The sequence below is a fragment of the Haliotis rufescens genome, unplaced genomic scaffold, assembly GCF_023055435.1.
Source record: "Haliotis rufescens isolate VD_foot unplaced genomic scaffold, xgHalRufe1.0.p SCAF_54, whole genome shotgun sequence".
NCBI lineage: Eukaryota > Metazoa > Mollusca > Gastropoda > Lepetellida > Haliotidae > Haliotis > Haliotis rufescens.
Window position 1 is genome coordinate 2,123,483 of NW_025964268.1, and position 14,063 is coordinate 2,137,545.

The 14,063-nt window shown below is 38.8% G+C and overlaps 1 protein-coding gene across 2 annotated transcripts in view; it reads left to right on the forward strand.

Moving 5' to 3' along the window:
- The window catches only part of LOC124123466 (lysine-specific demethylase 3B-like), a 109,355-nt gene that overhangs the window by 56,908 nt on the left and 38,384 nt on the right, over positions 1-14,063 (forward strand). For both annotated transcript variants that reach the window (XM_046486666.2, XM_046486667.2), the window contains exons 4-5: positions 419-625; positions 11,321-11,405. In XM_046486666.2, coding sequence (XP_046342622.2) covers positions 419-625; positions 11,321-11,405 — 292 coding nt within the window. The remainder of the gene's footprint in view (positions 1-418; positions 626-11,320; positions 11,406-14,063) is intronic.

A 14,063-nucleotide genomic window follows, 5' to 3' on the forward strand; every position in this document is an offset into this window, starting at 1 on the left:
AGTCTAGTATTTAAGTTGCTTGTTGCAAGCTTATATGTTAAAATAAAATGTACTGACAGTGATGCCCAGGAAAAGTCATGTCTCCTAGACAAGAAAGTATTTGATGTTTACCGTTTATGACAGTTATTGGCAGCTATAAGGCTGCACTTTATCTCTAGAAATAGATATGGTTTGTGACAAACAGTTTCACTTTGAAAACATCTGCAGGAGTGCTTAACCATTCAAGCAAATATTTTAACTTTCAGTCGATCTTATTCTTAATGAGATCTGAAGTTAGGATAGCAGGTATTTGCACACAATGTATTTAAATATTTTTTAAACATGCTGCCATTTGCAGTTAAAAGCTTCCTTCATGTGTTGATGGGTATTATTTAGAATTTATTTCAGTGCACTCAAGTTTTGTTTTGTTTGTTTTCAGGAGGGAGAGGAAACAAAGAAAGAGCTTGCACTACAGTATGGTGATGTACAGAAGGCTGTGAAGAGTTGGGTGGACTATCAGGATGGGCAGCGGATTCTGTTGACCACACCTACTGTTCTTGTCGGCTACCGTGTAGAAGTGTACCGCGCTGAGGGTACCACCCAGTGGTACACAGCAGTTATACAGTCATACAACCATACTACTAAGGTACACACACTTTTACAAAATTTATGCACTATTATATTTTGAAGACTTTCATTGGCATTTTAAAGTTGTTAGAACATGTGCCAAATTGCCTACATGCCGGGGTTCCTAAAGGTGTGCCAGAATTCTGTGGTTGTAGGCTCAAATCCCAGATTCACCCTGGTGGAGCTTGATCAATCCCAGAAATTCCAGGAAAGTTCAGCAAGGGTGGAAACTGGACTTTTACAGTCAGTTAACTCCATTGCCACGGGAAGAACATGAACAGGGACGACTTTCTTGCTGCTGACAAAGTTTGAGGTCTACATCTTGTGGAATGGCTGAACTAGTACTTGTTGATTACATTCAGACAGTTTTATGTTTACACAGGATTCATATCATTCACTTAATGAAGTTGTCCAGACACCTTTTAACAGTTTTTGTTAATTTTCTTTTTATTTGATTCCAAGACGCTTACCTACTGAAACTATTATGACTGAAGTTGGCCTGTTTATGAGATGTGAAATATTTACTGGGATTATTGTTTTTGCCTGACCTTTGTGAGTCAATTATTTATAAGCTGATGGATGTTCTGAAGAGGATTGTTTTTACCTCCTGCCACTGATAGATCCAAGGGTTCAGGATGTTCAATCATGTCTTCCTGCCAACAGACTTGATGATATGAGAATAAAAATACATCTACAAGCCATCAATCAGTTTCATCAGGTGGAAATCATGTTTGTCACTAAACATTTTATCTATGGTTTGTCTTGCTAGTGATGTGTCAACACATTATGATTAGGAAGGTAGCACATAAATCTTTCAGCATGGTGACACCATTGTTGGCCTTAGTTTTGTCAAAAATAGCTCCAGTTTCTTTTGATATAAATCATAAGGTTTCCTGCTATAAACAAATGTCCGAGTTTGCTCAAGCTTTTTGTGAATCTGGAGGCCGATATGGCTGCTGTGATGACATTGTGTTTGGATTGCCATTAATTTTAGTTGCAAACTCTCAGTGGGATGCTCCTTCAATTTGTCATCACTCCCAAGATGCATGAATCACTGCTTTCACTATCAGCCACTTACAACAGACAGTCACAGCCCAACTACACTTGGTTAATGGTTCTTGTTATGTTGCTAAATAGTGTAAAGCGTCTCCCATAGTATATGAACAAATTCACAATAGTAGTATGCAAGTGAATTGTCGTATTGTTCATTCTGTGCATTGTCGAGACACCTTACTTAGTTTGACTCATGTGGCTTTCATTTTTAAGTGAATGCACCTGGGCACCACCCAGTGTTTAATGTAAATCTTCCCTGACAACGTTATTACACCGTAAGTATCTTAGGTTAAGCTGATGCCAGGGAGTATGCAAGAAGGCGCTGCGCAGGGCATTATACATGTTCTAGTTGTGTTGAAGAATACTGCATCTTCGTGTTGTGCATGCATGCATATGCATCCACGCAGACGTGTCAAATCGTGCAATGTACACGCAGGCAAGCTTTGAGTACACACTCAGTCAGCTGCTGACAAGCACTAGAGTAGTGCTTCTGTTTGTTGTTTTTGCATATCTGCTCCTGTAACGTTACTGAAGGTGACATGCAACTAGTTCACACCAACTCAAGGACACACAAACACGTATTACAGCCAGTGTGGATGTGTGTGTGTGTGTGCATGTGCATGTGCATGTGCAGTAAATACACCTTCAGGACCATATGTTTTCAGACTCAGATTTTGGCCATTGTGCCAGTGTTTTCTCGGCACACATCCATACTGAAACACGCAGCAGCACCTATCAATGATGATGCACTGTAGATGCAGTTGTATTTGCCTTGTAATGCACGTATAGACAGTGTCATCTGCCCTGCACCTGAAGTAGATGTACAAGTTGAAAGATAACAAGGGCCATTGATATTCATGTGTTTGGTAGAGATTATTTGCCCACATTGCTGACTTACTTGCCACCCTTTGCCCTGGCATTTGAAATACTAGGGAAGATGAATGATCTAACTTACACTCCAAAGTTGACCTTTTCAAACTCACCCAAGCCTCCATGGGGTTTGCATATGTTACAAAGACAAATTGCTTGCAAATTTTTGCCACCTGATGATATTGTCTGAAGTTAATCATGCTTACAGATGGTTTGACTTTAACGTGTCTATTGCCTTTTGGACAACTGGAGCTTTTGCAGGTGACAAGCTTTTAAGTGGCAAATATCCAATTATATATTTTGTGTGACGGAAATTAGAAATCCTATTAAAATGTCCAATTGCCATTTCAACATTAAGTTATTTGCGCCAACGGGAAACCAAAGTGGTGAAAAATTTAAACAAGACCCTGTCAAATCACAAGAGAACAAATGTGTAGAAATGGGGATTTTTTGAAAGTGCACCATGACATTACATGATTCAATACAAGAAAGAAATGTCAGAACAAGAGGAGGAAAAAGGGACAGAAATCTGGAGTCGATTGATGTTTTTGGCAGGATCTGAGTTTGTTAGCCAAGAAACCAGATATTGTCACTCAACTGTTACAGAAAGACAAATATAGTTGAGACTAGCACTGGGAGAGACTGAACACACAAGCTTTCTCTCGCAAACACAAACCACACATGTGCAAGCCAAAATAATACATGATTCATGATACCACCTCATCCACATCTCTACACTTATAAATTGACTGGCATGGCCAGCTAATTACATTGAATGTGTGAAGGTTTCACTCTAACTGTAAGTAGGATTTTATATCTGTGAAGTATCTTCTGTCATTAATTTCCTGATCTGCCTGCCACAGGTGCTTGTATGTTATTTCTGAAATAGTCTGAATATGTTGAAGCATGGTACAAATAAGGAGTTTATTGCAACAGGATGGACACTATATGAAGGGCAAAGGTAATTCTGTAACTACATTGAATTAACAGCATGAAAGAATGTTATTTTGAACGAGCAGAATGCAGTCCCTTTTAAGTTTTTTTGTCTGGGGTATATTCAAAAGAATTTTATGTTTTCTATGAAATATATTTTGAGCCTTTGTTTTGACCATATCCAGAATGACTCAACTGTTGTGTGTCATGACCTATATTAATGTTAGTACAAACTTCCGAAAAAGCTTATTCATATCCGTTTACACCACTGGGGGACATAGTTGACTCCACTTGAAAACAGGGAAGGGAACTTATTGCCCTATTGTGCAACATGATTACAACCATCTTGAATGTTGCCAGTAGTACTGGCTCAAGTATGTTGTTTGGAAATGCATTTGGAAAATTGATGTTTGTCATTTAGGTTAATGGACTCAGGAAGGAATACTCATCAAAAAAGTACAATTATCATTTTTATCAGTTTCACGTTTTGTAGTCAGATACTATGACAATAACTTTAGCTTTATGGATGCCACTTGTCATGAAATATACCATTACATTTGATGGTTGATAACATAAACTTCTCCAGGTGGTTTGGAGGAAATGTGAAACATTCAGATGTTCTACTGTAGTTTGGAGTGGATTGAATTAAAGTAATCAAGTTGTCATCATCCTTGGAAGTCATCACCGGACTGTGACCTTCACCTTGTTTTGCCATTTGACACTGTAATAACCCGGTGGCAGAGATTGGTATTTTGGTGGCTGGTGTGATGGCTGTCCCCTTGACAATCCAATCTAGGCAATATATACACTGCTCTTTGTATCTGTTTGCGTGTAGGTGATCAATGTCCACTGCCTTGTTATCTTCTGATACATCTTGCCTGTTTGTCAGCTATTATCTGTGCGGCTTCATGGCCCTTTGTTTGGCCATTTGATGGTGTTGAACTTGTCACAGGCAGGGCAGGAAGGGTGGGGTTGGGCAACATTAAAGCAGGAGATAACCAGTGAGTGGTTTGCAGTCTCTACCATAGACCCCTCAAGATTGTGGTCAAGTGGGGCTAGTGGGATGGATACAAGGAGGTGGCCTTGCCACAGACATCCGATTATCTATTCTGCATTAGACTTGGAGAAGAGAACAGTATCCACTATCAATTAAGGAGGGTCTGATACCAGGCTGATGATTTAACATTGCTTGAGTACGCACGAAGGTGTACTGGGGATGATACCAGTTTTGCTAGTTGATATTTATGATGCTGCTGAAATAATACATTCTTGTACAGGAGGGAGGTTGACTCCAATGGGTGATTCCGGGCAGGGAGGGTAGTCATTATCAAATTGATGCAAAATGATGTTATCATTAGGTGGTTGGTATAACACAGTCCTAGTTAGATGGAGGGAATTTGTGTTGATCCTTTCCTTGAGTGATTGGAAGGACTATCTGTAGTTTTTCAATGTCAAGGGCAAATAAATTGTATTAACATGATTGATGCATATTAGTGCGAGGTAAAGTGTATACTAGACATTTGATAGAAAACATTGCAGTTATATATGATGGGATTTTTGTTTTGATTGAAATCTTGGGTGAAGTAAAAAAGATACTCGTACAGTTTTTAAGTTAAGGATAACTCTTTTGTTAATGGTCAAGTGCATTCTTACACATATGCTTTACCTTAAAGTACCCAAGATCCATATTATTTAAAAGGCTGTCAATTGCAAGATGAACTATGTGTTAGATAAATATTGCACCCTAATTCCCATGCTCCAGTACACATTCACAATTTACAGGGAGCTTCTTTATGTTAAGTACATGCCTGACAGAGCAGTACATTACACACTCAAATATGAATCATACGGGGAGGGAAATGCATTTGTCACTGGCTCAACAGAGAAGTCTTGTACTATCAAGTATTAGTCTTTACATAAACAAGCTTGCCAGACGAGTTGCATGACCCATGCGCATGAAGCCAGATAAGATGGATTTTAATTCCCTATTATACATACAGTAAGAAACCTAATACAATCTTTTCCCATGTTCAAAGAAGCAAGATGGAGGCACTCTTTTCAGAAAACTTAATAGGTACATTTTATCACTCTAAACAGCTATGCTCTGATTCACCCAAGAGAGCTATTTCCTTTTGTGACAACTTGTGTACATGTATTACATGTTTCCCAGTCATGGGTGGGAGGACATTTGGGGTTGTACACAAGGATGGGAGACATTGACTGCATGTGGGTTACTATTGGATGCTGATGTAGACTTGATACAGCTTTGTGTTCTTTAAAGAACAGGTAAAACACAGTAAGTGATTGAAATGTACCGTATGTCAAATAAACAGCTCTGCCCTTTTATCAGACTTTGTCTATTTATAAGTCAAATTTGTTTTGCACCTTGCCTGGCAGGTAACATATGGTATGCTAATTCTAGACAAGGAGGAGACACAGCTTCTTGATTGCTTTGCTGATCTTCAAATTCTAGAATGGAAGTTCGTGCTTTTTCAAATATAGGACAGGAAAGTGATGAGGATATTTTTTGCTTCGAATTGTGGTGGAGTAAGTTTTTGACCTGTAGATTTGCCGATTGATCCTTGTGCTGCGTTCAAGGTGCTCACGTGGCCGCAAATATTGAATCAGTCTGTGAAGCTTGCATTTGTGAAAACCGTGCTCCATTCCTTGTGGACTGTGAGTAAACAATGGAGGGAGTGTGCGTGTAAACACTGCACTGCGAACTTGGGCTATTGCAGAGAGGAAGTGTCGGCCTTGAGCAAGACTTGCTCACAAACATGTGGTCATCACCCCTCGCGATTCAGGCCTGCTTACATCACCACTGTATAACACCTCAATATAGGGGCCCTGGTGTCCTTAAGTCTATACATACAGGGTGGGAGATCTTGATGTCTATTGCTCAGTATGGGCTCTAGTGTGTCTTACAATTCATGATGACCTCCGTGGTTTAAGTGGTAGAGCATCTGCTTAGAGAGCGGAAGGTCAGGGGTTCGATCCCTGGCTGCTTCATACCAAAAAATGTTGAAAGATGGTACTTGTTGTTACCCTGTCTGACACTAGACATTAATGGGCTATAAAACAAGGAATGGTCGGCTTGGAGTCATTATACTGTGTCTGAAGGGGGTATTCATGTTAAATTGCAGAATGGTATCTCAATGGGCTAGCACTATAAAATTTGCATTAGTCCGGACTAGTACAAGCAGGGGCACACACGTCACTATATAAGTGCAATAATCTTGAACGCAATGTTAATCCGTATTTCACAGTTTATACATAGGAGTTGGCTATCTTGATGCCTGCATCAATATGAGGCCCTGGTGTTCTCCTTTTTATAGATCTTGATGCCAGTACCTCAATGTTAGGCCCTGTACTCTTATAGTTTAAACATGGGGCGGTCGGGTAGCCTAGTGGTTAAAGCGTTCGCTCGTCACGCCGAAGACCCGGGTTCGATTCCCGACATGGGTACAATGTGTGAAGCCCATTTCTGGTGTCCCCCGCCGTGATATTGCTGGAATATTGCTAAAAACGGCGTAAAACCATACTCACTGACTTATAGTTTAAACATACAGGATGGGAGATCATAATGCCACTACCTCATTCGAAGGCTTAAACACATAACACCTCAATACCCCAATGCCTAACCCCAGTGTGAACTCCCATGTATGAAAAAATTTAAATAGTGTTGACAGCCCTCATTACATGTATGTCAGGATAGTGCACTTTTACACATGAAAGGAGAAAATATGGGTATGTGCAGGGTTGGTAGGAGCCTTTGTTACCTTTGTCAGGGTGAACCCTGTAGAATAGATCCCCAGCTACCCATCCTGTCTGTGTGTGGGAAATGAACTGGTAGTTACAGTTTGTGATCTGGTTGATAGTGTGTCATTGTGACGGTGTGGATCTTTGCCATCTCATCAACCACGGGGGTTTCTGGCTGAGACTTGATTATTTACAAACCACTATGGTTATTGCCGACTGAAATGTGAAACAACATTCATCATGAGAGAGAGAGTGAGAGAGAGAGAGAGCTCTGTTGAGTATGATTACCTATCTTTCTGTCCTTTAAAACAGGCATTGAATATTGACAATACCTGCTAGACTAGATGGGATGATCTACGGAAAGATTGATAGCGTACGAATGAACATCTGCTTAAAAGAAATATGTATTTTTGCATATCGCAATAGGAACAATCAAGTTCAATGCATTGTATTGTGACTCACATATGTGATTCGTCCTTTCACTTCACCAATTTACTCAAGATGCATTTCTTAGAACCAATTCCTTCAGTCAGTCCACCCGCAAACTCCCTGTGTTTTGGCAGAATCATCCGTGTTTTTAAGTACAGCCTCAATTTTGACAGTTCACAAATGCACTATGATATTTAGTTGTTTATTATTTGTCTTGTATGTTTCATTTTAGTTGACTGTTTTCTGCAAAACAGCCTACAATCTGGTATTAATGGAAATTGTAGACCTATGATATCAAGTCAAATAATCATTACAAGGATTTTGATAGAATAACAAGTTTGTGTGTTGATTTGTATTTCCGATTCTTGCGCCTGTGATATAAGATATTCATGTTCCGGTAGTATTTGTCACACACTGTATCATGAACAGTCTTGCAATTACGGGGGGCACGGGTGGCCCAGTCGTCTAAGGCGCCGCGATTCGCTGTGCAGAGTTGCGTCCCTTGAGCACGCCAGAAACCTATGATTGTGGGTTCGAATCCCGGTTCGCCCCGATTATGTTTCTAGGTTTGTCAGCACCATACCCGTGCTCGTGGGTTTCACCGAAGTGGTAAACGTCTGAGACCTGCATCACTTCGGGCTTTCCTCCCACATTAAGCTGACACGCCGCGATATAACTGGAATATTGTTAAAAGCGGCGTAAAACCCAACTCACTCACTCACTCTTGCAATAACGTTGTATCAGTGTCAATCAACATATCAGTTTTGTTGTATTTTTAACCCTGGCATCGATATCATATCCTCAGAAATTGTGGATTATTTCTGGTTAGATAGCACGTGATTCTCATTTGGTGTTAGCACATGGCCAGCGTTACATTCATATTAATCTTATTGCTCAGCTGTAATGTAACTTATCCTTGAAATTAGTACAGGTAAATATGCATTGTAGTGCCTACGTGACATATCACATTACATGTGGTTTGTGTTGAAATCTGGGCTTAGCAGCTGGATGGTTCACTGTCGATAACCTCTTGACCTACTACAGATTATACTGAAACTGCACTTCTGTAGGCCCACGCAGATTTATTCTTTTAGTTAAACTGTCTTTGTGAGTATGTTGCTATTTGTTATATGATCACAGCTGTTTAATCAAAATTAGGTTGTAGGGTCTGGTATTTTGTACAGATGATTCAAATTATAGCCTAGATTTAATGTGTGTGTAGAATGGGTGGGTGGCCCTATCTAAGCATGGTTTAAGATTCCTAAGATTCATATATTAGGCTTGACTGGCTTTGAATCACTCGGATTATGATCAATGGTCTGTCCATTCACCAAATTTGTAAATGTCTCCAAGCTGCGTTACTTTTGGATGTCCTCTGACATTGTACTAACACACCATGATATTACTGTAATACCGTTCCATGTGGCATTAAAACCCACACTCAACTGAATCAATTGATGACAGTATTAAAGTGTCTTTCAGGGACATTTCTCAGATATTGATGAATGTTTAAGTGTGCAATTTTGAAGACACTAAATATTTTTTGTGGGTGTCACATGTATTAACTTAAGTTTTAATTTAAGATTTTATGTGTTACATGAAAATCTACCAGTCCAAATAGTGAGATTGTTCAAGAGTACCCATGATTTAGAAAGAATTTCTACTTGCGTAACACTTGTATTAACAAAACAGGAGTGACGTTACATCCATTAATCAGGCTTAAAGCTATTTCTAAAGAATAATGTAATTCAAAATTGATTACAGAATTCGGTACCAATACTGAGTAAGTCCGTCGTTTTGATCTATTTTGAGTTGTTTGGGGGATGACCTATCAATACCACTTTTCGCTGATGATTCTTTGATCATTCATTAATTGGTCACGAATGTTTAAATGCCTGCTAACATTTAGAATCTTTATTTACAAAGCTATTAAATAATATCTCAGTTAATGTTGCTTGTCCCCAAAATCTAATAAGCCCTGTAAGCCCAGGATTGTCTTGTTGAGTAATTCCTGTACTGGAAACTTGATATGAAACATGTCATGTGAGTCAGTGCAGGATGCTGAGCAGGAAACAGGTTCTGACTTGTGACCTATTGTCTTCTTCATCACCACAACTGTGCTGTCTTCTGACCCTGTCCCTGCCAAAGGAAATAAACAACCTCAACTTTTGATATTGTTGTCAACAGTGAGTTTCAGTGGGTGTTGGAAAGAAATACATGTATACAGGCAGAGTAGATATTTAAGTATGAGACTGATATCAATTTGCTGTTGTAGATCATAGTTATTACCATGAAATCACTTGTCATAATGTTACATCTCCTTTTTCAGGAATTTATTGTTGATTATCATTTCTGTGTTTTATGGATAATTTGAAAATGTCAGCAATGTTATGCTTGAATGTAATCTGACATTAATAATTATTTTCTGGATCAATTTGTAATATTTGGGTTTAAAAGATTTGTAGAGATAGGAGATCAGATATTTATTTTGGGACGTTCCATGTGTATGCCATAAATGAAGTTTGTATGAAACATGTAACTCATAACTAGCAGTTAAATAGCACCATCAGATCAGGAAGACATAAAAGCCTTGTATCAAAAGTAGCCCATTGTCTTAGGAACTGAGCAACCACGTGGCCAAGCAGGAAGGAGAGAGGAGGTTGACCAAGCTGGTGATCAGTCACATTCCTCCTGTCAGCCCCGGCCAGCCTGACCAGCAAGTGGCCTCACAAATAAACAGTCCACTAACTTTGACCTAAGTAGGCCTGTGTGAGTTGTATGACTTCTCCAGCACAATGCAATGTCACTTTACTGTTAGTTCTCCCTGTGCATGCTGTTTCAAGCATACTACTCATTATTAGGCTCTAGACATGATTAAAGCTTTACACTCAGACCAACAGCCCATGAAAGATTTATGCAGGCAAGAAACGAGAAAATATTGAAAAAGGTCAGGCAATCTACAAAAGGTATCAGGTTTTATGTGGGCAGGTAGGAGGTATTCAAATGTCAGGAGTAGACTGAGGAGGCTGAGAAAACAAGCGTACCTTGATGGATAGAACAGATACTAGAGTGTCTGCTCACAACTGTTTTCCATTAACCTTGGCTTAGCTTACCACAGGCAGAGTGCATGTACCAGAAAGCTGGATTGATTTGTTTGCACTCTGAATGTGTTTGCCAAGGACTGGTTTGAAATATGAGTCTTTAATTTCCTTGTAGGGGATTTACAAGTTTCATTCTTCTCAGGTAATGGGATTGTTTAGTGATTTGGGTTGTTCTTTGTGAGACCTTAATTCGAAAAGATAACTTTGACATGAGGAAAATAAAACTGCTGCTCTTGGGGATTTATTATTTTGTTTCAAATATTAACTTGAGAATACATGACATTGTAACATCCTAAAAGGTCGATGTTCGATTGTAATGTCATGCTGACATGTTTGAGTCCTTGATCATTATACAATACGCAGCGTTTGATTATGCGGTCCATAAACCAAATCAATAGAGATTTCCTAAAGCTAACGTACTTCGTTATCAGATTCAAGACAAGGTTACTTGCATAAGATAACGTGTCAGAATGTCATGTGTCACGATTGTAGCAGCCATGCTGGTGACTGAAATGCATGCTTGTGGCGTCTGTTGGTTTGTTGAGTGACGTCTTTTCTGTCTATTTCAGACTTTAGCTGTTACTGATGACACCGTCTTGGAAGAGCATAATGAAGATCCTGCATATACTCAGATGCACCTCATAGATGATGGGGGTAAGTGAATCCTGCTGGTGAACATACATGCCATTCTGTGTGTTGTTTAAAGCCACTCATCAGAATGCCAGCTATTTGAAGGCAACCTGTAAATAATTGATTATGGACCAGACAATTCAGTGATCATTATAATGAGCAGCGACTCAATGATAAGCTATCATCCAAATCACCAAGCCTGACCACCCAATCCATTCAGTCTCATCTAACAGCCAGCATAGGTTGCTGAGGACAGATTGTAACCTAGCTAACACATAATCACTAAAATCAAACTGTCCATTTCTGTGAATTTGTTCTTGTGTAGAAAATCATCTTCACTTTCATTTTTGTTTGGTTTACATTTTCATATGACATTTAGATTTCTGACAATTCTTTTCAAAGACAATTGCTAACAGAAATTTCTTCTCAAATTTATAGGAATGTATCATTACTCTTTCTTGAGTAGTGTTTTATAATGAAATAAGTTTCCATATGGACCAATTAGAGTAGTTCTCCATCATATTATTTTTCGAAAAAGGCAACTGAAATTGGATTGGGTGGTTAGGATAATTCACTAACTGATTGTATGTCATCTCCCCCAATAGTTTGGAGTGTTTCTAACTGGTATTCCTGGTCCTAACTTGATTATTTACAGGCTGCTGTGATACAGCTGGACTATTGCTGAAGACAAGAATTCCTCTATCACTATATTAATAAATATTAATTGATTAGATGTGAAAACCTTTTACAGGAACAGTGGATTTTACAATTTCTTTTTTTAAATTATCTTTAGTTGTAGCAAATTCATTATTCAATGACAACAGACTGACAGAAATTGCGGTATATCTGCTTGTTGCAATTTCTGTTTTCTTCCCCCCTTTGAAACCCAATCTTAGGTCTGTGATCCACCTGGTGGAAAGCTATTGACTTTTACCTCCTCTCCAACAAATCTGAACTTGCCCATGATGACATAATGTGATAAGGTGCCCTTTTGCCACAGCTATTCAGCTGCTGCAGATGTTTACCTGTAAATATTTTCACACGGAATGTTACTGAGTTCAGGAAAGAAACTCAATATGATAATGTCTGGTAGATTACACCAGCATAGTTTGGTTCTGTGCCAGGCCATTTCAGAAAACTCACAACAGATACTGTTTACTCTGTTGCAAATAGACATCATGCCAGGCAAAAACACTACACCTTCTAGTTCCATTATACACATACTTATTTTGGGAAAGCTGTTTTTCCTGTGATCATGAGGGCTGTGCATCTTCATCATGTTGGAAGTGTGGAGTTGCCATTTAAGTTCATTCACATCATACTGCATAAAACCTTTACCTGTTTACTTGATCCAACCAACTTTGTTGTTTCCAAGTACCCAAACCCAAACCCAGCCTAACCTCAATTGCCACTTCAACATATCTCCAACCATGGCTAAGTTAAGTAATTGCCAGAAGTGAATTTGTCCTGTGGCAAGAAGATTTTGGGGGAACATGTCAACCCCAACCCCAACTTTGACCCCCGTTTTACTCATGTCTTTTTCATAACATAAACTAACACATCACAAAACATCACAATTTTTCATGATGTGTACACAAATGAAAAACTCCAGTATATTTTATCAACTTATAACTCAACAGAGTAAAGTAAAAACACAGAAATATATCTAATCACTCTTAAAATGAAGAATTTGCTGACATAGTATCTCGGTATCTCGACCCACCATGTGCAGTTCACACAGGCTCAGCGATGTTCTCTGTCTGTTGTTAAATATGTCAACACCAGTTTTGTTGAGTTCAGCTAGCATTACACTGATATACATCATCGTAAGTCATCAGTCAGACATAATGAGAAGTAGTCTTGTTTTCATCTGGCCAATTCTCACCTCATTCCAGACAGCAATACAGGTTCCTTCTCAGCATACCAGGACATATATTTGTGTCTCCCTCATGAGATGTGCAATTGCTGCAGCCTTTTGCTACATGCTTGCCAGTCCCCCTCCCGGCATTGCCAGCTGGCCTCTTAATCAACTACAAATGTGAATTCCAATCCCAAAATATTTCTGGGAGATTTGCCAAACAACATGTTACTTTCGAGATCTCTGCTCTGGTAATGATATGAGCATGTAAAGATGTATCTGATAAAAAAAAGTTGACTCATCTTGTTTATCGTTTTGGATTAGGTTGTTTATCAGCTAAAACAAGCAGGGGAAAGATTGTATTTTTAGTAAGTTGGCAGGAAAGAGCAAGTAATTCTCAGTACACCTGCACAAGTGAAGTTAAGCAGATATTGATGAAGATAGGAGATATTTCTGTGAGAAACATAATGGATTTTCTATTCTGTGATTTTGTGTACGTAAAATTAATAGTTTTTCAAATACTTGCCAGAATGAAAAAAATATATATAATTTTTTTTTAAAGATATATTGATATATTTGAAAAACAACTCATTTTTTTAAGTCCGTATTAATAATATGTTTAAGATGCTGTCTGAAGAAAGAATGACTGACCATGTTCAGTTGGTCGAGAAAAGTTAATTTGATTCTCTGTAATAATTGACAAAGCAAGACCCAATCACCTACATAGACTATCTGTAAAGATGCTATTAACAACGGTAGGAAATTACCCGACAAGACTGGTTTGGACCACTGACGCAGATTTCACTGAGCAAATTAATCACTCT